At 59.1% G+C, this 26,208-nt stretch overlaps 2 protein-coding genes across 10 annotated transcripts; one reads left to right on the top strand and one right to left on the bottom strand.

Moving 5' to 3' along the window:
* Positions 1 to 395: 395 nt before the first annotated feature.
* NPW (neuropeptide W) lies at positions 396 to 13,168 on the bottom strand. The gene is made up of 3 exons (XM_054535078.1): positions 13,073 to 13,168; positions 835 to 1,383; positions 396 to 614 (listed from the first exon to the last, which is right to left on the bottom strand). Exons 1-3 carry the CDS (start codon positions 13,166 to 13,168, stop codon positions 528 to 530), a joined length of 732 nt encoding a protein of 243 aa, XP_054391053.1. The 3' UTR covers positions 396 to 527.
* Positions 13,169 to 13,362: 194 nt separating this feature from the next.
* On the top strand, positions 13,363 to 25,974 carry ZNF598 (zinc finger protein 598, E3 ubiquitin ligase). 9 transcript variants are annotated; one of them, XM_054534554.1, is made up of 12 exons: positions 13,363 to 13,659; positions 19,846 to 19,958; positions 20,463 to 20,592; positions 20,847 to 21,058; positions 21,156 to 21,373; positions 21,988 to 22,105; positions 22,497 to 22,684; positions 23,184 to 23,256; positions 23,409 to 24,166; positions 24,541 to 24,697; positions 24,810 to 24,960; positions 25,050 to 25,974. In XM_054534554.1, exons 1-12 carry the CDS (start codon positions 13,435 to 13,437, stop codon positions 25,401 to 25,403), a joined length of 2,697 nt encoding a protein of 898 aa, XP_054390529.1. In that variant the 5' UTR covers positions 13,363 to 13,434; the 3' UTR covers positions 25,404 to 25,974. The 9 variants fall into 9 exon arrangements, with proteins under 9 accessions (XP_054390529.1, XP_024089862.2, XP_024089858.2 ...); XM_024234094.2 differs by having other exon boundaries at positions 23,184 to 23,274; XM_024234090.2 differs by having other exon boundaries at positions 21,126 to 21,373; positions 23,184 to 23,274.
* Positions 25,975 to 26,208: the final 234 nt, after the last annotated feature.

Below are 26,208 nucleotides of genomic sequence, written 5' to 3'. Positions count from 1 at the left end.
AGCTACTCAGGAGGCTGAGGCAGGAGAATCGCTTGAACCTGGGAGGTGGAGGTTGCAGTAAGCCGAGATCGCGCCATTGCACTCCAGCCTGGGCGACAAAGAGAGACTCCATCTCAAAAAAAAAAAAAAAGCAAGAAGCAAGGTGGGGCTCAGGTGGAGGGGCCCCTCCTCCCGGGGCATGACCCAGAAAAAGGGGACCAGGGGTTCTTAATCCTCTGCGGAAGCCTTTGGCTAAGGGAGGGAGGGGGTGCCGGGAGATCCAGGTTTGAAATGAATGCTGAGTGCCCGGCGCTTCCTCTGGTCGGCGAGGGAGGGGCCCCTGACATTTGCCAGGGCGTGGGCGCGCCTGTCTGCGCCCTGAGCTAGACGGCAAAGTACACAAGCAAACGAAGGGGTCGCATGCGGGGGCGCAGAAGTCAGGCGGATTTTATTGACCGGACGGCAGGCCGGGTCTGTGAGCGGCTCCTGGAAGCGCGCTGCCACTCCTCCTGGGTCAGGCGCGGAGGCGCCGGGGGCGGGGGACGCTGTCAGAACGGTCCGGGGGCCAGGCGGGGCAGGCCAAGGCGGTTTGCTGCGGGGGCCACGGCTGGGCGGGAGACGTCTCTCCGAAGTCTCTAGCGAGAACACAGCAAGGCCGTGGGGAGGAGGCTGTGGCCCTCCACCACCGCCCCCGGGTGCCAGGGTCGAGCTTGCCCAGGGAAAGCTTTTCTGGGCGCGGAGCAGGGAATGGAAGGGCCCGAGGGTGCCACCTGAACGCGCGGCTCCGTGCTCCGGCTCAGACCTCCCGAGACCCCCTTGCCCGCGGCGGTCCAGGCCTCCTCCCCTCTCACGTACCTGGCCGGCTCCGCTGAAGTCCAGGGACTCCGGTTCCAGCGCAGGCTCTGGGGCGCGCGGGCTCCGGGGCGCACGGACGGGGATCCCTGCCTGGGAGCTCCTGCGTCGCGTCTCCCACAGCTCCTGAACCCACGAGGGCAGCAGGAGAGGAGCCTCGCGGGCGGCGGGTTCGGGGGAGAGGGTGTCCCTGGCCAGGGGCCCGGCGGCCGCGCGCAGCGCGCGGCGCCACAGATAGGGTGAGCGACGCAGCCCCATGAGCAGGCCAGCGGCGCGGCCCACCGTGTGGTAGCGGGGACTCGCCACGTGCTTGTACCACGCGCCGGAGGGCAGCGGCAGCAGGAGCAGGAGCAGCAGCAGTGCCAGCCGCGGCCGGCTCGCGGGAGCCCCCCGCTCCCCTGGGCCCCGCGCCAGGGCGCTCGCGTCGACGGCCGCCCGGCGGGGCGGGCCACAAACCGGCTCGGCTGGGTTTGGGCGCGCAGTGGAGTTGGGACGCCCGGGTACCGGAGCGCAGGAGGCTGGAGGCGAGCCGTGGGTCCCCTGCAGGCCCAGCTATAACCGCTCGGTGGCCCCGCCTCGTTCCGCCCCCTCAGTACCGCTGGGCTCCCCAGATGGGGGGAGGGACGGAGGGAGGAGAGGGAACCCTGGCAGCTGGCGGGGGACGTGGGTACTTGAGCACCTCACTGAGTGGGCCGCTGGCTGGAACTGGGCTGGAGGCTCCTCTGGGGGGACACGTCCCATTCTCTGCCTGCTCAGCCTCCTCCCCCCAGGAGTGGAAGTGCCAGGGAGGGGGTACTGGGAACACTGATGAGGGAGTAGGGCTGAGGGATGCCCCTTTAGCCAGACTCCTGCCGGTGGGACGACAGCAGAGCAAAGGCCCAGGTGCAGGCAGAGCTACAGTGGCTATAGCAGGAGGGCTGTCGGGGGCCTTCAGCACCATTCAAGACCCCTCTGGGTGACTCCCCCCAAGAGTTGTCCCTTGTCCTTGCCTAGCACAGCTCCCAAAGCTGTCCCCACACCCTGTCCTGTCCACTGCCACCCCCAGCTTCTCCCCACCAACCCATCTCCCCGCAAAAGCCTTAGAAGCCTCATGTTGGCAACACCAAGCCATCCCTGGGGTCTGCGGTTCTGTGAGGCTTCCAGGAGAAAGAGTCAGCCCCTCCTGGAGCCTCTACCCCTGGAGGGGCAGGACAAGGCCTTGCAGACCTCCAGCGCCTCTTCTCTGGTGATGGTCCCCCAAGACCACTTTATCCAGCCAGTCTCAATTTTTGCCTAAACCAACAGCCTGTGGCTTTGCCTGCCTCTGTGTGTCTGTGCCTAGAGCATCATTCCCTCCTTCTTAGCCTGGCTAACGCCTACTTACCCTTCAGCACTCCACTTAAATGGCCCAGATCCTTGGCCGGATGTGGTGGCTCACACCTGTAATCCCAGCACGTTGGGAGGCCAAGGCAGGCAGATCACCTGAGGTCAGGAATTCAAGACCGGCCTGGCCAACATAGTGAAACCCCATCTCTACGAAAAATACAAAAAATTAGCTGGGTATGGTGGCAGGCACCTGTAATCCCAGCTACTTGAGAGGCTAAGGCAGGAGAATCGCTTGAACCTGGGAGGCGGAGGTTGCAGCGAGCCAAGATTGCGTCATTGCACTCCAGCCTGGGCAACAAGAGCGAAACTGCATCTTTTTTTTTTTTTTTTTTGAGACGGAGTCTGGCTCTGTTGCCCAGGCTGAAGTGCAGTGGTGCAATCCTGGCTCACTGCAAGCTCCTCCTCCCGGGTTCACGCCATTCTCCTGCCTCAGCCTCCCGAGTAGCTGGGACTACAGGTGCCCGCCACTATGCCCGGCTAATTTTTTGTATTTTTAGTAGAGACGGGGTTTCACCATGTTAGCCAGGATGGTCTCGATCTCCTGACCTCGTGATCCGCCCGCCTCGGCCTCCCAAAGTGCTGGGATTACAGGTGTGAGCCACCGCGCCTGGCCGCAACTGCATCTTTAAAAGAAAAAAAAAAAAGGCACAGGGCCAGACAGTCCCTCAGAATATCCCTCTGTGCCCACCTGGGCTTAACAACCCCCTCCCAGAGGGCAGAGCCTGACGCACTCTTTCGTGACCTCCCAGCAAGGGTGAATCCAGCCCTCCCTCAGCAACCATGCCAGTCATGGGGCAGCCCCTGGGTCCCAGACACCAGGGATCTCGTTTTGGGTCATCATGAACTATCTCATCTTGACCTCCAGATAATGCCATGAGTGGAACTATTATTGACTCCACTCACCAACGAGCAAACTGAGGCCCAGGGAGAACTGACCTGCCCCAGATCATGTTGGGTAAATGGTGGAGGTGAGATACATCCTAGCATCTGAGCCCAAGAGCCTCAGCTTGGGGGAACAGGGTACCCCTGTCCAGAGGGGCACAGAAAGGCTGGGGGTAGGCTGGGCACGGTGGCTCATGCCTGTAATCCCAGCACTTCAGGAGGCTGAGGCAGGTGGATTACTTGAGGCCAGGAGTTCAAGACCAGCCTGGCCAACATGGCAAAACCCCATCTCTATTAAAAATACAAAACTCGCCAGGCACAGTGGCTCACGCCTGTAATCTCAGCACTTTGGGAGGTCAAGGCGGGCATGTCACGAGGTCAAGAGTTTCAGACCAGCCTGACCAACATAGTGAAACCCCATCTCTACTAAAAATACAAAAATTAGCCGGGTGTGGTGGCACTCGCCTGCAGTCCCAGCTACTCGGGAGGCTGAGGCGGGAGAATTGCTTGGTCCTGGGAGGCAGAGGTTGCAGTGAGCCAAGAATGCACCATTGCACTCCAGCCTGGGTGACAGAGTGAGACTCCACCTCAAAAACAAAAAACAAACAAAAAAAAACTTAGCCGGGCATGGTGGCACACGCCTGTAGTCCCAGCTGCTCGGGAGGCTGAGGGAGGAGAATCACTTGAACTTGGGAGGCAGAGGTTGCAGTGAGCCAAGATGGGACCACTGTACTTCAGCCTGGGCGACAGAGCAAGACTCCATCTCAAAAAACAAACAAACAAACAAAACAGAAGGTCTGGGGGCAGAGCCAGACTCCCACTCCTGAGGCATGAGGGTCCCCAGTGGGGCTGGTGAGCCTGAGGAGGTTTAGAAGCAGCAGCCCTCCCCACGAAGGCCACACTGAAGTGGTGAGACGCCAGCCCTGCTTGATAGTCGCAGCTGAGGGGAAGAGGATAAGGACCTCGGCCTCTCCTGCCTCAGTTTCCTCATCTGTAAACTGGGGGTAAAAACAGTGGCCACTTGTTGGCATTGATAATCCACTGGTGGGTCTGGGAGCTGAACCGTGCCTGGTACCCAGTAGGCACTCAATGAATGCTGTGGTCAGGACCTATCCTTGCTGCACCAGAGGCTGACCACCCCCAGCCTGTCAGGAAAACACTTGACGGGGGCAGAATGGGGGATGCAGATGGAGCTGTCTGCGCCGCCTGGAGGACCACGGGGACCAGAGGCCCTGCAAGAAGCTGTCCCTGCCGCGCTCCCCCGGGGCCCCTTGTCCTTGACAGCTGCCTGGAGTGTGTGGTGGGCGGGCAGTGCAGCACGACATGGGCCAGAGCCAGGCTCCATTAGGGTCCCTTGGCACTGCCACCCGCTCCTGGCTAAGAGGACGTGGGCGTCTCTGGACCCCTGGGGGGACTCCAGCCAGTCAGGGGAGGGTCCAGGACGCCCCCTGGAGGTGGCCAGGGGAGCTTCTGCAGGGGGAACTGTGGAAACTGATCAATGAAAGTCTATGCTGAGATGGAAGTCCCCGTGACAGAAAATAGAAGTAGTGGAGATTGCGCCACTGCACTCCCGCCTGGGCAACAGAGGAAGACTCCTTCTCAAAAAAAAAAAACAAAAACAAAAACAAAAAAACCAGCTGGACGTGGTGGCTCATGCTTGTAATCCCAGCACTTTGGCAGGCCAAGGCAGGTAGATCACGAGGTCAGGAGTTTGAGACCAGCCTGGCCAACACAGTGAAACCTCGTCTCTACTAAAAATACAAAAATTAGCCAGGCGTGGTGGTGGACGCCTGTAGTCCCAGCTACTCGGGAGACTGGGCAGGAGAAGAGAATCACTTGAACCTGGGAGGCAGAGATTGCAGTGAACCAAAATCACACCACTGCACTCCAGACTGGGTGACAGAGTGAGACTCTGTCTCAAAAAACAAAACAAAACAGAACAACAACAACAAAAAAAACCAGCAGTGGCTCCTCTACCTTGTTTATTGCCGTGGCCCAAGGGAGTGAGAGTCACAGGACGCAGGGAAAGGTCACTGGGAACAGAGGCACGGGGAGGCGTCTGTTGGGTGGGGTGTCCGGAACACAAGGCAGGGGTTAGAGGAGCAAAACACAGAACCTTAAGGGTGTCTGTGGGCTCCCTTTTCAGGCGGCAGGAGGAGGGCCTCTGTGTCCTGCCCAGCCTGGTGCCCAGGGAGGGGACCTGGTGACAAAGGCTTCCTTCCCCCCACCTCCAGGGGTCTGGAGCCACAGCTCTCCTTGGGGAGGAGGTGATGAGAGCCAGCCCTGCTTCTTGAGGCTCACCTCTCAGTTCCTTGACACCAGTGTCCCGCCTAGAAACCCATGAGACACTTGCTTAAGGCCGGGACCATGCCTGCCGCAGGCACAAAGCCTGGCCCCGAACAGGAACGCCCTGGTAAGGAGGAGATTAATGAGCAAATCTGTTTTGTCATCTTTAAAATTATTGGCCAGGGCATGGCACAGTGGCTCACGCCTGCAATCCCAACACTTTGGGAGGCTGAGGCGGAGTTAGAGACCAGCCTGGGCCATATAGTGAAACCCCATCTCTACCAAAACAAACAATGACAAAAAATATATATATATTAGCTGAGTGTGGTGGTGTGTGCCTGAAGTCCCAGGTAGAAAGATCCCTTGAGGCCTGGAGTTCGCAAGGCTGCAGTGAGTGTCGATCGAGCCACTGCACTCCAGCCTGGGCGACAGACCCTGTCTCAAAAAGTAAATACACAGCTCGGGCTCAGTGGCTCATGCCTATAATCCCAACAGTTTGGGAAGCCGAGGTGGGCGGATCACTTAAGCTCAGGAGTTCAAGACCAGCCTGGCCAACATGGTGAAACTCCATCTTTACTAAAAATACAAAAAAATTAGCTGGGTGTTGTGGCGCACGCCTGTAATCCCAGCTACTCGGGAGGCTGAGGCATAAGAATCGCTTGAACCTTGGATGTGAGGGTGATCTGGCTGCGACATCTGTCACCCCATTGATCGCCAGGGTTGATTCGGCTGATCTGGCTGGCTAGGCGGGTGTCCCCTTCCTCCCTCACCGCTCCATGTGCGTCCCTCCTGAAGCTGCGCGCTCTGTCGAAGAGGACGACCATCCCCAATAGAGGAGGACCGGTCTTCGGTCAAGAGTATACGAGTAGCTGCGCTCCCCTGCTAGAACCTCCAAACAAGCTCTCAAGAATCGCTTGAACCTAGAAGGCGGAGGTTTCAGTGAGCTGAGATTATGCCACTGCATTCCAGCATGGGTGACAGAGTGAGACTCCATCTCACAAAAAAATGAAAAAAAAAAAAAACAGTAAATACATTAAATAATTGGCCAGGCTCAATGGCTCACACCTGTAATCCCAGCGCTTTGGGAGGCCGAGGTGGGCGGATCACAAGGTCAGGCGATCGAGACCATCCTGGCTAACACGGTGAAACCCCGTCTCTACTAAAAATACAAAAAATTGGCCGGATGTGGTGGCTCACGCTTGTAATCCCAGCACTTTGGGAGGCCGAGGCGGGCGGATCATGAGGTCAGGAGTTTGAGACCAGCCTGGCCAACACAGTGAAACTTTGTCTCTACTAAAAATACAAAAATTAGCTGGGCGTGGTGGCAGGCACCTGTAATCCCAGCTACTTGGGAGGCTGAGGCAGGAGAATCGCTTGAACCCGGGAGGCGGAGGTTGCAGTGAGCCAAGATCATGTCACTGTACTTCAGCCAGGGCGACAGAGCAAGACACCACCTCAAAAAAAAAAAAAAAAAAAAAAAAAAAAGAAAGAAAGAAAGAAAGAAAGAAAAAAAGAAAAAAGAAAATAATAATAATAATAATAATAATAATTAGGGCTGGGCCCGGTGGCTCATGCCTATAATCCCAGCACTTTGGGAGGCTGAGACAGGCGGATCACAAGGTTAAGAATTTGAGACCAGCCTGGCCAACATGTTGAAACCCCATCTCTACTAAGAATACAAAAATTAGCCAGCCATGGTGGTGCATGCCTGTAATCTCAACTATTCGGGAGGCTGAGGCAGGAGAATTGCTTGAACCCGGGAGGCAGAGGTTGTAGTGGGCCGAGATGGTGCCACTACACTCCAGCCTGGGCAACAGAGCAAGACTCCGTCTCAAAAAAATAAAAAATAAATAAATAAGTAAATAAAATAAAATAATTAATGTTGTCAAGGCAGTATACATTATAAATGAAAGGCTGCTTGCTGTAAGGAAGAGAACAAAGCTATCTCTGCCTGCCCTTCACATGCTGCTCCTACTCTCCAGAGACAGCTACTTCCAACTCCTTTAGCTGTTAGCTGTTTCTTCTAGTATTTATCTCCAAATGTTTGAATCATCAGCGTAACTACTATTTTGTTTTGTTTTGTTTGTTTTGTTTTTGAGACAGAGTCTCACTCTGTCACCCAGGCTGGAGTGCAATGGTGCGATCTCTGCTCACTGCAACCTCTGCCTCCTGGGCTCAAGAGATTCTCCTGACTCAGCCTCCCGAGTAGCTGGGATTGCAGGTGCCTGCCAAAACGCTCAGCTAATTTCTGTATTTTTAGTAGAGACAGGGTTTCGCCATGTTGGCAGGCTGGTCCCGAACTCCTGACCTCAGGTGCTCCGCCCACCTCGGTCTCCCATAGTGCTGGGATTACAGGCGTGAGCCACCACGCCTGGCCAGAAACAGAAAAATTCTTAGCTGCAGCACTACTGACCTTTGCCATCCTGTGCACTGAGAATGTTTAGCAGCATCCCTGGCCTTCACCCATTTGTGTATGCAGAATAGTAGCCCCCCAAAGATGTTCGCCCCCAATCCCTGCAACCTGTGAATATTTATGCCACATAGTAGGAGGGAATTAGGCTGTAGATAAAATGTTTTATTAGAGGCAGGGTCTCACTATGTTGCCCAGGCTGATGTCTAGTGGCTATTCACAGGTGTGATCCCACTACTGACTGGCACAGGAGTTTTGACCTGCTCTCTTTCCAAACTGGTCCAGTTCACCCCTCCTGAGGCAACCTGGTGGTCCCCTGCTCCCAGGAGGTCACCATGTCAATGCCAAACTTAGTGCAGACACCTGACTGACATAGCCCAGTATATCCTCAGAACTCCTGGACTCACACAATCCTCCTGCCTCGGCCTCCCAAGTAGCTGAGACTACACGTGTACCCCACCACACCCGGGAATATAAAATTAAGGTTGCTAATTCGCTGGCTTTTTTTATTTTTTTTCTTTTTTTTGAGACAGTCTTGCTCTGTCACCCAGGCTAGAGTACAGTGGCACGATCTCCGCTCACTACAACCTCTGCCTCCCGGGTTCAAGCGATTCTCCTGCCTCAGGTTCTCAAGCAGCTGGAATTATAGGCGCCCACCACCACGCCTGGCTAATTTTTGTATTTTTAGTAGAGATGGGGTTTCACTCCATCTCTACTAAAGTCATTAAAGTCAGGCCAGCTGGCTTTAATAGAAGGAGATTAGCGGCTGGGCGTGGTGGCTCACGCCTGTAATCCCAGCACTTTGAGAGGCTGAGGCGGGCAGATCACTGGAGGTCAAGAGTTCGAGGCCAGCCTGGCCAACATGGAGAAACCCCGTCTCCACTAAATATACAAAATTAGCTGGGCGTGGTGGCGCATGCCTGTAATCCCAGCTACTCAGGAGGCTGAGGCAGGAGAATTGCTTGAACCGGGAAGCGGAGTTTGCAGTGAGCCGAGATTGTGCCATTGCACTCCAGCGTGGACAACAAGAGTGAAACTCCACCTACAAAAAAAAAAAGCCGGGCGCGGTGGCTCACGCCTGTAATCCCAGCACTTTGGGAGGCCGAGGCGGGTGGATCATGAGGTCAGGAGATCCAGACCATCCTGGCGAACACGGTGAAACCCTATCTCTACTAAAAATACAAAAAGAAATTAGCCGGGTGTGGTGGCGGGCGCCTGTAGTCCCAGCTACTCGGGAGGTTGAGGCAGGAGAATGGTGTGAACCCGGGAGGCAGAGCTTTCAGTGAGCCGAGATCATGCCACTGCACTCCAGCCTGGGTGACAGAGTGTGACTCCATCTCAAAAAAAAAAAAAAAAAAAAATTCCAAAATTTAGGTTGGGCACAGTGGCTCATGCTTGTAATCCCAGCACTTTGGGAGGCTGAGGCATGCTGATCACCTGACATCAAGAGTTCGAGACCAGCCTGGCCAACCTGGTGAAACCCCATCTCTACTAAAAATACAAAAATTGGCTGGGCACGGTGGCTCACACCTGTAATCCCAGCACTTTGGGAGGCCGAGGTGGGCGCATCACTTGAGGTCAGGAGTTTGAGACCAGCCTGGCCAACATGGTAAAATCCCGTCTCCACTAAAAATACAAAATTACCCGGGTGTGGTAGCACATGCCTATAGTCCTAGCTACTCAGGAGGTTGAGGCAGGAGAATCACTTGAACCTGGGAAGTGGAGGTTGCAGTGAGCCAAGATTGTGCCACTGCACTTCAGCCTGGGCGACAGAGACTCCATCTCAAAAAAAAAAAAAAAGATTGGACCACTGGCCTCCCCCAGAGTCAACTCTGGAAGACAGAAAGCGGCCATGAGCCAAGGACTTCAGCAGCCTCTAACAGCTGGAAAAGGCAAGGAAGCAGATTCTCCCCTGGAGCCTCCAAATAGGAACGCAGTGATCCTGACACCCTGATTTTAGCTCAGTGTGACCCATGTTAGAGTCTGGACTCCAGAGCTAAAGATAATACATTTGTGTGTTTTAAGCCAAGTTTGTGGCCTTTTTTTTGAGATGGAGTCTCACTTTGTTGCCTAGGCTGGAGTGCAGTGGCGCAATCTCGGCTCACTGCACGCTCCACCTCCCGGGTTCATACCATTCTCCTGCCTCAGCCTCCCGAGTAGGTGGGACTACAGGCGCCCGCCACCACGCCAGGCTAATTTCTTTTTGTAATTTTAGTAGAGGCGGGGTTTCACTGCATTAGTCAGGATGGTCTTGATCTCCTGACCTCGTGATCCACCCGCCTCGGCCTCCCAAAGTGCTGGAATTACAGGTTTGAGCCACCGCGCCCGGCCCGTGGCTTTTTTTTTTTTTTTTTGAGATGGAGTTTCACTTTTTGTTGCCCAGGCTGGAGTGCAATGGAGCAATCTCAGCTCACCACAACCTCCGCCTCCCGGGTTCAAGTGATTGAACTCACTTGCCTCAGCCTCTCAAGTAGCTAGGATGACAGGCATGCACCACCATGCCCGACTAATTTTGTATTTTTAGTGGAGACAGGGTTTCTCCATGTTGGTCAGGCTGGTTAGGCTGGTCTCGAACTCCCGACCTCAGGTGATCCGCCAGCCTCGGCCTCCCAAAGTTCCGGGATTACAGGTGTGAGCCACGACGCCCGGCCTCCCATGGCCATATTTTACGGCAGCCTTAGGAAACCAATACACCATTAGATGCCAGGCATGCCCTGCTGTGGCAACCAAACATGGCTCCAGACACTTCCAAACACCTCCTGGGGACAAAAAATGCCCTCTCCTCCATTGAAAATTGCTGACTTACATTATAAATTGCTGTTTCTTGATTTAATCATCTCAGGCAACATCAAATAGCTTCCCACTAAATGAAATGAAGCTTTGGCTCTCTTGAAACCCAATCACCTTATTTCTCCTCCCTGAGCCCTCCTAATATGACTTCATCGCAATGTTTGGTGGCTCATAACTGTAATCTCAGCACTTTTGGGAGGCCGAGGTGGGAGGATTGCCTGAGGCCAGGAGTTTGAGGCCAGCCTGGGCAACATGGCAAAACCCCAGCTCTACAAAAAAATGTTAAAAATTAGACAGGCAGAGTGGCAGGCTCCTGTAATTCTACCTACATGGGAAGCTAAGGCAGGAGGATCCCTTGAGTCCAGGAGTTCAAGGCTGCAGTGAGCTATGATCATAGCACTGGACTCCAGCTTGGATGACAGAGCAAGACCCTGTCTCAAAAAAAAAAAAAAAACCTGAAAGATTAATATTTATATAGAATTAGCAAAATCTATGTAAATATTTTCTACTGAACCAAGTAGTGTGCTATTTACATTTCCTTTCTGATTGACAGCTGTCTTACTTTCTTTGCTTGTCTTTCTATATACATTTGTTATTTTTCCTAAATGCTCCAAGAGATGTTGAACTTTTTTTTTTTTTTGAGACGGAGTCTCGCTCTGTCACCCAACTGGAGTTCAGCGGCACGATCTCAGTTCACTGCAACCTCCATCTCCTGGGTTCAAGTGATTCTCCTGCCTCAGCCTCCTGAGTAGCTGGGATTACAGGCGCGTGCCACTACGCCCAGCTAATTTTTGTATTTTTAGTAGAGACGGGGTTTCACCATGTTGGTCAGGCTGATCTCGAACTCCTGACCTTGTGAACCATCCGCCTCGGCCTCCCAAAGTGCTGGGATTACAGGCATGAGCCACCGCGCCCAGCCAAGATGTTGAACTTCTACCATCCTTACAATAACTTTTCCCAGTTTTCTTTCTTTTTTTTTTTTTTGAGATGGAGTCTCACTCTGTTGCCCAGGTTGGAGTGCAGGGGCACAATCTCTGGTCACTGCAACCTCTGCCTCCTGGGATCAAGCATTTCTCGTGCCTCAGCCTCCCAAGAAACTGTGACTACAGGCGCATGTCACCATGCCCCGTTAATTTTTGTGTGTTTTGGCCAGGCGCAGTGGCTCATGCCTGTAATTCTAGCACTTTGGGAGGCCGAGGCAGGTGGATCACGAGGTCAGGAGATCAAGACCATCCTGGCGAACACGGTGAAAGCCTGTCTCTACTAAAAATACAAAAAAAAATTAGCAGGGCGTCGTGGCGGGTGCCTGTAGCCCCAGCTATTGGGGAGGCTGAGGCAGGAGAATGGCGTGAACCCGGGAGGCGGAGCTTGCAGTGAGCCAAGATCACGCCACTGCACTCTCGTCGTGTGAGTGTGTGTGTTTGTTTTTTTTTGAGATGGAGTCTTGCTCTGTTGCCAAGGCTGGAGTGCAGTGGCGTGATTGGCGTGATCTCGGCTCACTGCAACCTCTGCCTCACGGTTTCAAGCGATTCTACTGCCTCAGGCTCCTGAGTAGCTGGGACTACAGGCACGTGTCACCACGCCTGGCTAATTTTTGTATTTTTAGTAGACATGGGGTTTCACCATTTTGGTCAGGCTGGTCTCCAATTCCTGACCTCAGGTGATCCCAACCTCCCAAAGCGCTGGGATTACAGGCATGAGACACCACGCCCGGCCTAAAATTTTTTTTTGTGGAGATGGAGCCTGACTATGTAGGCCAGGCTGGTCTCAAATTCCTAGGCTCCAGCAATCCAGGCCACCCAGCCTCCCAAAGTGCTGGGATTACAGGCTTGAGCCACTGTGCCTGACAGCTTTTTTCAAGTGGCAAAATTGGGGTTTCAAGCCCATATGTGTCTGTTTCTAAAGTCCAAGCTCACTGGGCATGGATCACTTGAGCCCAGGAGGTTGAGGTCTCAGTGTGCTGTGATCGTACCACGGTGTTACAGCCAGAGCAAGACCCGGTCTCAAATAAAGTAAGTAAAGTTCAGGCTCATTTATACAGTTTACTGCCTCTTTTCCAGTAGGGTTTAGATCTGGACCAGCCTTCTGGATGGCAGAGGGAGGGAGGTCCTGAGTGTGCCTGGCCCTCAAGGGTAGGGAGGAGGCCCTGCTACTGCAGCATCCATCCAAACACATCCTGTGCTGAGGCCAGCGTAAAGAGGACGGGTTCTGTTCCTGCCTTCCAGAGGCCCCTTCTGGGCAGGCCTGGCGAGACTGCCCTGGGCTGCGAGATGGACGTCACCACGTGCTGCCTTTCACGTTGTCTTTCATGTAGGGATTTAAACAGGGCATTAGGGAAGTGGAGGCAGGACCAGGCTTGTGTGTGTTCCAAATACCAGAGACCGGTTTCCTAATAAGGTGGCCAGATTTAGCAAATACAAATACGGCAGGTCCAGTTAAATGTCACTTTCAGATAAGGAGCAGCATTTTAGTATGAGCCTAGCCCGTCAATATTTGGGCTATACTTACACTAAGACATGACCCCTTGTTCATCTGAGATTCAAACCAGTTGTCCCGTGTTTCATCGGACAACGCCAGTCCGTGGAGCCCGGCGAGGGCTGACATGACACGCGTGGCCCAGAGGAGCCCGGGGCTGGCTGCGTGGCCGCGCGCGCCGCGCGGACCTCCGAGCGGTCGGCTCAGGCTAGAGCGGCCTCTACCAAGGCCACCGCTCTAGCCGGCGCCTCGCTGAGGCGGAAGTCGCGACGCGCACTTCCGCCGGGCGGGCCCGTTACTGGGCGGGGCGGTGACGTTTGCCCGGAAGGGGCGGGCCCGCCGGGAGCGAGGCCGCGCGGCGCCGCGCCGGCCGAGAGGGGGCCGGATCCTGGACCATGGCGGCGGCGGGGGGTGCCGAGGGGCAGCGCGCGGCCCTGGAGGCGGCGGCGGCGGCGGCAGCTCCTGAGCGGGGAGGCGGGAGCTGCGTGCTGTGCTGCGGAGACCTGGAGGCCACGGCGCTGGGCCGCTGCGACCACCCGGTGTGCTACCGCTGCTCCACCAAGATGCGGGTGCTCTGCGAGCAGCGCTACTGCGCCGTGTGCCGCGAGGAGCTGCGCCAGGTGCGAGGCGCCGGGGGCGCGGCCTGGGGGCAGCGGGGCTCCCGGCGACCGGATGGGGACTTTGCCTCACTGAGGTCCGGCCGTGGGCCCGGCGGCACCGGCTTCCGAGAGAGGCCTGGTGGGGCCACCCAGGGCGGGGTCCCGGCCGTGCGGCTGACGGCGGGGCGTTGGGGCTTGGAGGCCGGAGGCGGCCGAGCGGGTTGGAGGTGGGGGCAAGCCCTGTGGGGACAGCCTGGGGAATTCCCTCGTGTCCCGGGGGTTCCTGCTGGGCCTCAGGAAGGGGCCTGATCAGATGGAGAACTCGGTGACCTGCTCGTCTTCGGGAGTTTATTTTCCAGGGGCCTCCATTCGGGTCGAGGAAACAAGACAAGGGGGACTCTGCGGAGGCCATCCGTCCTGGAAACAGGGCGTCAAACTTCGGGCATTCTCAGCCCAGCTGTGTTTGTGGGCCCCCATTGGATGACCCTGAGCAAACTCCTTCCGAGACTGACGTTTACCTCTGTGGAGTGGAGGTGACACTAGCCTCGGAAGGAGACCTGCCCGTCAGAGGGGAAGGCCCCCTCCCGCTTCTTGGCGGGAAGGGAGAAAAGTGTTAGGAAGTTTTCCTCCTCCTCGCCGCCGCCCCCTTTGGCGCTCATCTGCACAGTGAATGGGAGACGTTTTTGACTGTACAGGCTTGGAAGCCGTGGAGGGGTCAGAGGATACCATGCAGCGTTCCTCCACCCTCACTGCACTGCCAGCTGCTGGCTGTGGGCACCGGGCTGGAGCCCGTTGGTTTGCTGATCTTAGAGATTTGTTTGATTCCAGCATTGTGAAATTCCCCCGGTTTGTTCATAGAAGGCTTCGGCTGGTGACATCTGCTAGGAATCTAACTTTATTCTCCCCAGAAGTGATGCAGAGCACTATTGAGGTATAGGTTCTTTCTTTTTTTCCTCTTCTTTCTTTTTTATAAGTAGACATTTACATCGAAGGAGTTGAAGAGACGCTGCAATTTTCTGAGCAATTTGTGGGCATGTACTCTGTGCCATTTTTGGAAAAAGACATTTGGAGTTTCTATCAGTCTGTCATGTGACGGGAGGAGGCTGACGCAGACCCCGGGGAGATCTGGGGTGCAGGAACAGTCACAGAGGACCTTGGCCCGTGGCTTCCTCAGGGCGCTTCCTGGCTTTGCCAGGGCCGGCCTTGCCAGCCAGTCCTGCGTAGCATGACCTCATTCTCCAACAGCTAGGTTTCCCAGCACACCTGTAGCTTCCTTCCGGAAAGAAGACGCTAAAGAGTTCTTGGCACGTGAGGTCCCGACCCAGGCTGCAGGTCTGATGCAAGACATGAGCGACCATCTGCATATGCTTACTCCGGCGGCCTCTGCCCGCTCTCATTCTTTGTAGGCTCCACACCCTCCAGGAGCTCTGTGGCCGGGGGCTGTGGACATGAGCTGTCAGCCGGGGTGTGGTTTGGCACTGGGTGCCCCCAGCCGGCTTCCTCTAGGGCCTGCCCCGCCTTACTGGGCTGGAGGGGCTCCTGGGAAGTTTGCTGTTTGTTGGTCTCCTCTCCTTTGCATTCGTCCTGTTTTCTTCCCATCTTGAGCTTGCCGCCTCACTCTAGCCTTCTTTTTCCCTTACTGAGTTCGGCACTATCCCCTGAGTATATTCTGTGTCCCATGCATGCTCAGGAATTCCCACTGCACCCCTCAACTTCTGAACCCTGGCGTTGCCTTGGCCTCCCATATGGGACTAAGGTTTTGCGAAAATTATGAGGAAAGTGTCCAGGATGCCATGTGGAATCAGCTGGCTCCATGTGCTTGTTAGTTTCACACACCTGGACCCAGGCCTTCCCTGTGGAGGCTGCAGCTGCTGCTCAGGCCAGGAGCCAGATGGGCCTGACCCCTGGCAGGTGCTCAGGGTGGAAGCCGAGGCAGGCTCCCCTCCGTGGGAGGCGGGGGCGCTGGTCTCGGCCATGGCTGACAGAGGTCCTGGGGTGGTGGAGCCCCACGTTCTGGGCCTCTTTCCTGGCTGTGTCTTTCTCAAGGGGCGGTTCCTGCTGTTTGCATCTTGCTCTCCAGCTTGCTCTGGTCCTTGGTGTTACTGCAGGAGTCCTGATGAGGCTGCAGGCCCCACAGGGCAGTCCACCTGCACCTTACAGGCAGGCAGTGGGAGGGGGCGCAGAGGGCCAGCCCACAGTTACCCAGGGTCCCAGGTCAGGAGGGTGACATGCTGGCTCGGGTCATGCTTTCCTACTCCTCCTGTCACCCCCCCCCACCCCGCTCCCATCCCCCGTGGCCCTGGCCCTCTCTGTAAAATGCTCCCTGCTTCTGCTGTCCCCCCACCCCGCTCCTGTCCCCCGTGGCCCTGGCTCTCTCTGTAAAATGCTCCCTGCTTCTGCTGTCCCCCCACCCCGCTCCCGTCCCCCGTGGCCCTGGCCCTGTCTGTAAGATGCTCCCTGCTTCTGCTGTCCCCCCACCCCGCTCCCATCCCCCGTGGCCCTGGCCCTCTCTGTAAGATGCTCCCTGCTGCTGCTGTCCCCCCACCCCGCTCCCGTCCCCCGTGGCCCTGGCCCTCTCTGTAAAATGCTCCCTGCTTCTGCTGTCCCCCCACCCCGCTCCCATCCCTCGTGGCCCTGACCCTCTCTGTAAAATGCTCCCTGCTTCTGCTGTCGCCCCACCCCGCTCCTGTCCCCCGTGGCCTTGGCCCTCTCTGTAAAATGCTCCCTGCTTCTGCTGTCCCCCCACCCCGCTCCTGTCCCCCGTGGCCCTGGCCCTCTGTAAGATGCTCCCTGCTGCTGCTGTCCCCATCTGGGCTCCTTGGAGGTCTAGGCTCTCTAGATGGCCCTGGGAGCCATCCTCAGGGTCCCCCTCCCCATGTGTGGGCAGGCCCTCACCGCTGTCCTTTTGTGTGCCCATGACATGCTGGGGCGTGTAGAGCAGCAAGGCCCCAGGCAGACACCACACTTGTCCCTGTGGGGGGTCCTGGGGGCCTCCTGTTCCTAAGCAGGCCTCACCCCATTTGCCTCTCACTCTCCTTGGGGCCTAGCCTGGCTGTCTCCAGGGCTCACGTAGAGTGCCCTTCCCCCGATCATTTGCTGCATAGCCCATCCCCAAGCCTCTCCTCATGGGTTCTGTACTTCTGTCCTCAGACACGTGACCCTCTCGTGCTGGGGTGACCTAGACCTGTTGTCTCCCTCTGTAGCACCAGCCATCTCCCCCCGGCCCCCACGTCCCCCCCACAGCCATCTCCCCCCGGCCCCCACGTCCCAACCCAGCCATTTCCCTCCAGCCCCCAAGTCCCACCCCAGGCATCTCCCCCAGGCCCCCAAGTCCCACCCCAGGCATCTCCCCCTGGCCTCCATGTCCCCTACGTCCCCTACTCCCAGCCTGGCTGTGCTGGAACCACCAGGCAGGGGGGGGTCTTGCTGTTTGGCTCCTTAGTGGACCGTGCCTGACTCCAGCCTGGCCACCGTGCTGTGGGGCACAGCCTCGTCCAGCCCCCTCCTCACCCTCAGGGAGGGCGATGCTGGCCATGCCAGGCTGCACTGCTGTCCCATTGCCCGCTCCTGAGGTCTGGGCGGCCAGTCCTGGTCTCCCTGCCTGTCTGAGGTTGGGCAACTCAGGCCCCCACCAGCAGGTGGTATTTCCCACTCCGGCCCTGGAGCCCCAGACCTGCACGCCCTCCTGCTCCAGTGATTGCGGCCTTGGGCCCACCTTGCTCGCAGCCATTGTTCTTTCACAAGCCTCTTGCTGTTCCTGAGCCCGCCCAGTGTCTCTTTTCCCGTCTTGTTGCTCCGCTCAGGTGCCCTGCGTGGCTGACCCCTCCCAGCTGTTCAGGAGGGATGAATACCCTGGGTCTTGCTGCCCCTGGCGCTCAGAGCAGCTGCCCCAGCTGCTGTGCAGATGGACGCCCATCTAGACTCCACATGGGGCATGTCGCCCTCCCGTGCTGGCCCACCCTGGGTCCTTCATCTGGGTGCTGTCAGTGCACCTGGGACCCGCCCAGCCTGGCCCTGCCTCTGCCCAGCTCCCCGCAGCTCCTTCACCCCTGGCTGCTCCCTGGCCTCAGAGAGGCTGCCTTGACCGAGTCCGCCAGCCCCACCAGTGCCGTCCCACATAGGTTTCTCGGGACTTGCGATGTGCTAGCATTGCATGGGGCGTTGGTGTCTCCAGGCGGCAAGGACAGAGGAGTCTACGTGCTCCTGAGCGGGGTCTGGCCCTGTGCCCGCACATGGGTGGCACTCGGGACGCACGAGTAGAGGCTGGCTACATGTTAGGGGTGCCTGGGATGCCCCTGTGCCCGCAGTCTGAGTCCCTGCCACCCCGGGTGGATGACAGCATGCGGCTGAAAGGAGGGGTGCCAAAGTGGGGAGGTGGGGCTGGGGACGCCCCTGGCACAGGTTTTCTCTGGGGAAGGAAGTCGTTTCTTCTTGGAGTCTGATGGGCTCGGATGCTTTTTGGCAGCCTTGGGGGCTTCCCTCACAGGCTGCTCGCCTGGCCGCCTCACAGGCAGACACTGGCTTCCTTGCCCGCCTGCTTGCTGCTTCAGGAGCTGTGGTGGGGGAGTGGCCCTGTCTGGTTCCCGGGAGTCCCGGTACTCAGCTCCCCGAGGAGGCTCGTGCTCTGCGTCCCAGCAGCACCGAGTGGCTCCACAGATGGCGCCTGTGAGGGTCGGGCTGGAGAGGCTCCCTTGGGAGTCAGTGGAAGGCAGGGCTGGGTGAAAAGAGACCACACGAGGCCCAGGGCCTTTCCCCGTGTTTGGGGTGTGCAGAGAGGCTGCTCCGGAGGAGGGGAGCCAGGGGACAGGTCAGGGTGGTGTGGCCCGCAGTGACTGGTAGCCTTTGTAATGGGGCTCTGGGTGGGGCTGCAACTCCCATCTGAAGACGTCGTGCGTGGGAGGCAGCTGTGATGAAGTGCCCACCTGAGCCCAGCATGTTGACGGGGACACAGGGGCGGCCAGGTTCATCCTGCCCAGCCTTGCCTGATGTGACCAGGGGAGGAAAGGCCTGGGCTGCTGCTCTTGCAACCCGCATGGCCCACCCCGCCCTCGTGGAAGCGGCTCCTGTCGGTGGCGTGGGGGCACCCTCCTCGCAGTGCAGCAGCCTGTCCTGGCAGAAGTGGAGGCTGAGCTCTTCTGGCGCTCCAGACCCTCCTGGGGAGCCAGATTTAACCACCTGCTCTGGGGGACAGAGACCACCCCAGGACCCCCTGAGCACGTGTGGGACTGGCTCTCCCTGCCAAGCCTCAGGTTTCCCAGCATCACGGCCGTTCCAGCCCGACATTCTCTTTGGCTAAAGCTAAACTTAACATGACCTTGGCGTGACCCTTGTCAAGGTGAGGACATCCCCCTGCCCTGGATGTGTCCTTGAGGCCTTGAGCTGCTCTAAGGGCCCAGAGCCGAGGCAAGTGACCAGTGCCAGGCTTGGGACAGTGATGGAGCCAGAAGGGGGCTTGACCAACCCAAGGGGTGGGTGGCACCAATCTCTGCTGGCGTGGGGGCAGCGAGGGTCCTTCCCAGCAGAGCTTCGTGGAGAGCAGGGGTGCTGAGCTGAGCAGGGATGCCGGGGCCATCTGGAGGCACAGGGCAGACAGGGGCAAGTCCTTTGGCAGCCAGCTTTGCAGGTGCGAGACCCCTGGGAAGGGGCCCACGCAGAGGCTCTGCAGCGCCTGCTGAGTATGCACGGAGCTGAGGTGGTCGGCTTGAGCCTCGTGCCGTGGAGGCGCCGTGGAAACGTGGGGGTGGGGCGCCGGACAGGGTAGCTGGGACTTGTCACCTGATGTATTCCCGGCTGGCAGCCATTGGTATTCCCTTAGCAGCTGCTTGGAACACGTTTCTTCTCTGTCCTGGAAAGCTCCGCAGAGCGACAGCTGCTCTGCTCCCCGCAGGGTGGAGCCACCGGGTGAGGGCCCCGGCAGGTGGGGCGTGGCCGCTTCGGGACTGGCCTGGCCGCCCCCTGGTGGAGAGGCCGGGCGTTGTGTCTCTGTCCTCTGTCCTTGGCCCTAGGCAAGCGGGTTGGGGTGAGGAGGGGAGGCCTAGGCCAGGGTGCCAGGGGCCGCTGCCTGCTGGGGCCTCCTAGGAGGACTCTTTATGCCTCACTCCTACTCAGAGGGGCCATGAGGGCTCCCTTGCCTCTGAGCCTCCGTTGCCTCCCAGGTGGGGGTCCCGTCCCAGTCCTGCTCACCACCCCTCTGGTTTTTGGCTCTAGGTGGTCTTTGGGAAGAAGCTTCCTGCCTTCGCCACCATCCCCATCCACCAGCTGCAGCATGAGAAGAAATATGATATCTACTTTGCAGATGGAAAGGTGTATGCATTGTACAGGTGAGCAGGGCCTCTCCCTGGGTCCTGGCCTCCCTGTGGTTGTGGCCCTTCACGTCCCACTCTCCTCACAACCGGAGGCACTTCGGGGGCCACGTTGTGCACCAGTGCTGGGGCCAGGCGCCTGGGTTTCCATCCTGTGACTGGGGAGGCTTACCAGGCCCTCCTGGGGCTAGAGCTGGCGGTTGCGCTGGGGAAAGGCATGCCCAGGTGGCACATCACCTGCCTCAGGGGCACCTTGAGGGGCACACGAGCTTGTGTGAGCCAGGCCCGTGGCCTGAAAATCCTGTAACGGGCACAGCTGTCCCAGGGCTGGCCTCAAGGGAGGGGCAGCTCATGGGCTCAGGGCTAGAGCCAGGCTTCTGACCCAGGCCATGTGCAGACTCCACCCCACCCGTGGCCTTGCATCTGTCCTGGGTCACGGGCCTGGGGCCTGGTGAGTGGCCCCACTCCCAGCGGTGACACTGAATGTCCTGGGGCCGTGGGCGGCTCTCGGTGTCTTCCTAGGCAGCTGCTGCAGCACGAGTGCCCGCGGTGCCCCGAGCTGCCGCCTTTCAGCCTCTTCGGGGACCTGGAGCAGCACATGCGGAGGCAGCATGAGCTCTTCTGCTGCCGGCTGTGCCTCCAGCACCTCCAGGTGTGCCCCCCGGCGACCCCGGAGACAGCCTAGGTGGTGGGTGGTGCAAGGGATGCGGCCACACGGCTGGGAGGGACTTGTCCACCTGCTGCTGGCCCTGGATGGCCCCCTGAGGGTCAGGCTGCACGTGGCAGGGAGGCCTCTGGTGGCTGGCGGGGCCCTCTCCTGCCCCTTGCTGCTCCGCCACTGGCCTGTGGGAAGAGGCAGGAGGCCCGGGGTCCCCCAGCCTGTGCCCAGCCCCCTGTGCTTTGTAGATCTTCACATATGAGCGCAAGTGGTACTCGCGCAAGGACCTGGCCCGGCATCGCATGCAGGGTGACCCCGATGACACGTCGCACCGTGGGCACCCGCTCTGCAAGTTCTGTGACGAGCGCTACCTGGACAATGATGAGCTGCTTAAGCACCTGCGCCGCGACCACTACTTCTGCCACTTCTGCGACTCGGACGGGGCCCAGGACTACTACAGGTGGGCCGGGCAGCAGACAGACAGATGACCCTCCCTCCCCCAGGGCGTGGGGCTAACCGGGCTGCAGCCCTCCTACCGACACCCCATCTCCTGCCAGCGACTATGCCTACCTGCGTGAGCACTTCCGGGAGAAGCACTTTCTGTGTGAGGAAGGCCGCTGCAGCACGGAGCAGTTCACCCACGCCTTCCGCACCGAGATCGACCTCAAGGCCCACAGGACGGCCTGCCACAGTCGCAGCCGCGCCGAGGCGCGCCAGAACCGCCAGATCGACCTGCAGTTCAGCTACGCGCCACGGCACTCGCGCCGGAACGAGGGTGAGCGGGCACCTGGCCTGGATGCCCACAGGTGGGGCCACGTGACCATGCCCTGCTCTGGAGCCTTAGACCGAGCTGTGGGTGCAGGAGCTGACCTCCCACCCTCCGGCCAGGCTGGAGCGCCTGAGCACCCCTTGTGTGCCAGGAGCTCTTGCTCCCTCAGGGTCTCGAATCTGCTGCCCTGGGTGCCCGGGGCCGTTCCCTGGACCAGGAGGCTTTTACTGAGCATCTGCTGTATGCAGATCCCACCTGGGGCTCGGGGACCCTCCTCCTCTCCCTTCCCACTGCTCCTGTGACTTGGCACCCAGGTCGTAGAGGCCCGTGGCTGGCGTGGACCCTGCAAGGCTCCTGTGCCATCCGTGGCTGGCGTGGACCCTGCAAGGCTCCTGTGCCATCCGTGGCTGGCGTGGACCCTGCAAGGCTCCTGTGCCATCCGTGGCTGGCGTGGACCCTGCAAGGCTCCTGTGCCATGCCCGGGCTCATGTGCGCTGTGGGTAGGAAAGTCTCTGCTGTCCAGGCCTGAGCATTGGCCGGGTGTGGCCTTGACGGCAGGCCTGTTCCTCCTATTGTCGTCCCGGGGTCCCGGGAAGTGACAGGCTGTCTGCTGGCCGCAGGGGTCGTTGGTGGCGAAGACTACGAGGAGGTGGACAGGTACAGCCGCCAGGGCCGAGTGGCCCGGGCCGGCACTCGCGGAGCCCAGCAGAGCCGCCGAGGAAGCTGGAGGTACAAAAGGTGGGGGGCCTCGCGTGCCGCTGACATTCTCCTGTGGTGACCGTGGCCAGTGGCCAAGCTGGGAGTAGGGATGGGGTCAGGGATTGTGGCCAGAGTTTCTGGGGTCCTCAGTGGCAGTAGGGTCTGTTCAGTGTCCTTGGTGAGCAGAAGTTTCTTCCTCTTTCTTCCAGGTCTAGCCACAGCCACAGATCCCAGGGTTGGGGTGGGTGAAAGAGGCCTGTGTCAATTGGGCAGTCACCGCAACTGTACGAGGAAGCACTGCCCTGGCAGTCCTGCAGGGCAGAGGCATCAGACCCCAGATAATCGCCCTACACACTGGGCCCAGGCACTGCCCGCCTGAGGCATTGGTCTCGGGCCATGCTCAGCCTGAAGGCTGGCGTCCTTGTCCCAGGGAAGAAGAGGACCGAGAAGTAGCAGCTGCCGTCCGGGCCTCCGTGGCCGCACAGCAGCAGGAGGAGGCTCGCAGGAATGAGGACCAGGAGGAAGGTGGTCGGCCCAAGAAGGAGGAGGCAGCGGCGCGGGGTCCTGAGGATCCCCGTGGCCCCCGGCGCTCACCCCGGACTCAGGGCGAAGGCCCAGGTGAGTCAGCCCTACTTGGTGGCAGCTCTGCCCAGGCTAAGAGGTCAGTGGCCAGCTCTTTTTTGTTTGTTTTGTGAGACACAGTCTCACTCTGTCACCCAGGCTGGAGTACAGTGGCGCGATCTCGGCTCATTGCAACTTCTGCCTCCTGGGTTCAAGCGATTCTCCTGCCTCAGCCTCCCAAGTACCTGGGATTACAGGCGGCTGCCCCCACGCCTGGCTAATTTTTCTATTTTTAGTAGAGATGGGGTTTCACCATGTTGGCCATGCTGGTCTCAAACTCCTGACCTCAGGTGATCCGCCCACCTCAGCCTCCAAGAGTGCTGGGATGACAGGTGTGAGCCACCATGTCCAGCTTAGTGGCCAGCTCTTGACGGGCACGGTGCCTGGGACGCTCCAGGCCTTCACCTGGGAGGTTGAAGAGCACCCTGCACTCCCAGTCCCCAGAGGGCCTGTCCCCACACCCTGACCTGACCTGGGGGCCTTGTGTTCTTCATAGGCCCCAAGGAAACCTCGACAAATGGTCCTGTAAGCCAAGAAGCCTTCTCGGTGACGGGCCCAGCCGCCCCAGGGTGTGTGGGGGTACCAGGGTGAGAGTATGGGTGCCCAGGGGTGAATGGTGCATGGTGGGTGGGTGCGGGCGGCCACAGGTGGGTGCCGGGAGGGCAGATGTGGAGTCACGGGGCCTGATAGCTGTTGACCAGCTGTGCATCCCTGCACCCAGCACCCTCCCACCACCCAGCCCGAAGCTCAAGGACGAAGACTTCCCCAGCCTCTCTGCCTCCACTTCCTCCTCCTGCTCCACTGCAGCAACCCCGGGCCCTGTGGGGTTGGTGCTGCCGTACGCCATCCCTGCCAGAGGCAGGAGTGCCTTCCAGGAGGAGGACTTCCCCGCCCTGGTATCCTCGGTGCCCAAGCCTGGCACCACCCCCACCAGCCTTGTCTCTGCTTGGAACAGCAGCAGTAGCAGCAAGAAGGTAGCACAGCCCCCACTCTCGGCGCAGGCTACCGGCAGCGGCCAGCACACCAGGAAGGCTGGGAAGGGGAGCAGGGGCAGCAGGAAGGGCGGCCTGCCCCTCACACAGGAGGAGGAGGGCGGCAGCCCGGCCGTGCAGGAGCTTCTAAGCACACGCCCCACGGGCTCCGTCTCCTCCACACTGGGGCCGGCCTCCATCCAGCCCTCTAAGGTTGGCAAGAAGAAGAAAGTGGGCTCGGAGAAGCCGGGCACCACACTGCCACAGCCCCCACCCACTACCTGTCCCCCAGGGGCTTTGCAGGCCCCGGAAGCTCCTGCCAGCAGAGCCGAGGGGCCAGTTGCCGTCGTCGTTAATGGACACACAGAGGGCCCGGCCCTGGCTCGGAGTACCCCCAAGGAACCCCCAGGGCTCCCAAGGCCTCTGGGGTCCTTCCCCTGCCCCACGCCACAGGAGGACTTCCCAGCGCTCGGCGGCCCCTGCCCGCCCCGGATGCCGCCGCCCCCAGGTACGCGTGCTGGCTCAGGCCTGCTCCCTGGGTGTCAGGAGGGGCCGGGGTCAGGCTGGAGCCGCAGGCACAGTCTGCATCTGGGTGGTGGGGAGCCCTGTGTGCCGCCATCGGCCACCCACGTGACCTCCAGCCTCCCCTTAACCGTCCTGTGTTCCTTGCCTTTGTGAGACCGGCCCTCATGGTGCCTCCCAGGTCTGAGGGTGCATGAGCTTGTGTGGGCTGGGCCTGCCACACCAGAAGCAATGGTGTGGGTGCTGGCCCTGCACCTGCCCTGCAGGGAAGGGGTGGCTGTAGACAGAAGCTGGCCCTGAAGGCCAGGCAGCCCGCAGTCAGCGAGGGTCCTCTCTGGGTCTTGTCCTGCCACCCCTCAGGCTTCAGCGCTGTGGTGCTCCTGAAGGGCACGCCTCCCCCACCCCCGCCGGGCCTGGTGCCCCCAGTCAGCAAGCCACCCCCCGGCTTCTCTGGCCTTCTGCCTAGCCCCCACCCGGCCTGTGTCCCCAGCCCTGTCACCACCACCATGACAAAAGTGTAAGTGTGGGCGGGCTGCCTGGTGTCCACTGGGGGTGGAGGAAGGGTACCCTCCCCTTGGGCCACTCCAAAAGCTGAAGCCTCCATCTCCTGTTTACCTTCTGACCCCCAGACCCAGGCCGCCGCCTGCCCCACGGGCCTACCTAGTCCCCGAGAACTTCCGGGAGAGGAACCTTCAGCTCATCCAGTCCATCAGGGACTTCCTGCAGAGCGACGAGGCCCGCTTCAGCGAGTTCAGGAGCCACTCAGGGGAGTTCAGACAGGTCAGGCGGGCCCGGGGCGGGGTGGCCAGCCCATCTTCATCCAGGGCCCGGGCCAGAGGGGATGACTGAGTCCGGCTCTCCGGCGGCAGGGCCTGATCTCCGCAGCCCAGTATTACAAGAGTTGCCGGGACCTGCTGGGGGAGAATTTCCAGAAGGTCTTTAATGAGCTGCTGGTCCTGCTGCCCGACACGGCCAAGCAGCAGGAGCTCCTGTCTGCACACACGGACTTCTGCAACCGCGAGAAGCCTCTCAGCACCAAGTCCAAGAAGAACAAGAAGAGCGCGTGGCAGGCCACCACCCAGCAGGCGGGCCTGGACTGCCGTGTGTGCCCCACCTGCCAGCAGGTGCTCGCGCATGGCGACGCCAGCAGCCACCAGGCGCTGCATGCTGCCCGGGACGACGACTTCCCCTCTCTGCAAGCCATCGCCAGGATCATCACGTAGCTCCCGCCAGCGTGGCCAGAGCCGTCACACCATGAGCGTCTTTACTCTTTCCTTTCCGGGCTGCCAGGCAGCCAGGTAAGGCCCGGTGAGGCCACCTGGCCTCTTGGTTGGCCAGGCCCACCAGGAAGTCCCCAGGACGGTCCACCCGCCCTGTTGGCACACTCAGGCGGGAGTCCACCCCTGCCTCAGTGGTGGGCCAGTCTCGGTTTGCATTCTTGTGCTTTTGGGAGGCGCCAGGGGAGGGAAGGGCTGGGATGCTGGGACCTGTTGTTGCTGGCAAAGCCAGAGGTCACAGTGGCCTGATCTGGGCCCTCCCGAAGCTGAGGGCTGCAGCCTCAGAGCTGAAAGCTGCGGCGCCACTGGTGCCAGAGTCAGATGTCACAGATGTGTGTTGTGTAAACAGTTGGCTGTTTCGTGCTTCAAGAATGTTCAGGATTAAAAGCAGACAAGAAATTGTGCTACTTGAAGTTGAATCTTTTTATGAGACAAGCTGAATCTGGGATCTCAAATTGCCTCTGACCTTTTATAAGACAGTTTATCTTCAAATAAATTTATTTTGCAATACCATGCATAGCTGGTGTTCTGAGCTTCTCTGTCTTCTGAGTACTCCCTGAAGCCCAATTTAGAAACAGGGTGGTAGGGACATCTGAAATACTGCAGCAAAATAATTTGAGTGTAATTATCTGGATCTAGGGTTTTTGGAGGGAGACCAGACACATACGGTAATCACGTTCTGCTTCCAGCACATATAAGTAGGAAAAAAGCTCTAAACACAGCCACATTCAAATAAGGCCAAGAATATGTC

Source organism: Pongo abelii, chromosome 18 (genome assembly GCF_028885655.2).
Source record: "Pongo abelii isolate AG06213 chromosome 18, NHGRI_mPonAbe1-v2.0_pri, whole genome shotgun sequence".
Classification (NCBI taxonomy): Eukaryota; Metazoa; Chordata; class Mammalia; order Primates; family Hominidae; genus Pongo; species Pongo abelii.
This window is presented reverse-complemented; position numbering and strand designations above follow the sequence as displayed.

Excerpts from the sequence above, each read along its gene's own strand:
- NPW (XM_054535078.1), bottom strand. The coding sequence starts at position 13,168 with ATGTCAGCCCTCGCCGGGCTCCACGGACTGGCGTTGTCCGATGAAACA. Across the intron at positions 1,384-13,072 it reads ACAAGGGGTCATGTCTTAGT|CTGGGCCTGCAGGGGACCCA; the intron begins GTAAGTATAGCC and ends GAGCGGTTATAG. Across the intron at positions 615-834 it reads ACTTCAGCGGAGCCGGCCAG|AGACTTCGGAGAGACGTCTC; the intron begins GTACGTGAGAGG and ends TGTTCTCGCTAG.
- ZNF598 (XM_024234090.2), top strand. The coding sequence starts at position 13,435 with ATGGCGGCGGCGGGGGGTGCCGAGGGGCAGCGCGCGGCCCTGGAGGCG. Across the intron at positions 21,059-21,125 it reads GGGGCCCAGGACTACTACAG|CCCTCCTACCGACACCCCAT; the intron begins GTGGGCCGGGCA and ends ACCGGGCTGCAG. Across the intron at positions 24,698-24,809 it reads ACCACCACCATGACAAAAGT|ACCCAGGCCGCCGCCTGCCC; the intron begins GTAAGTGTGGGC and ends TCTGACCCCCAG.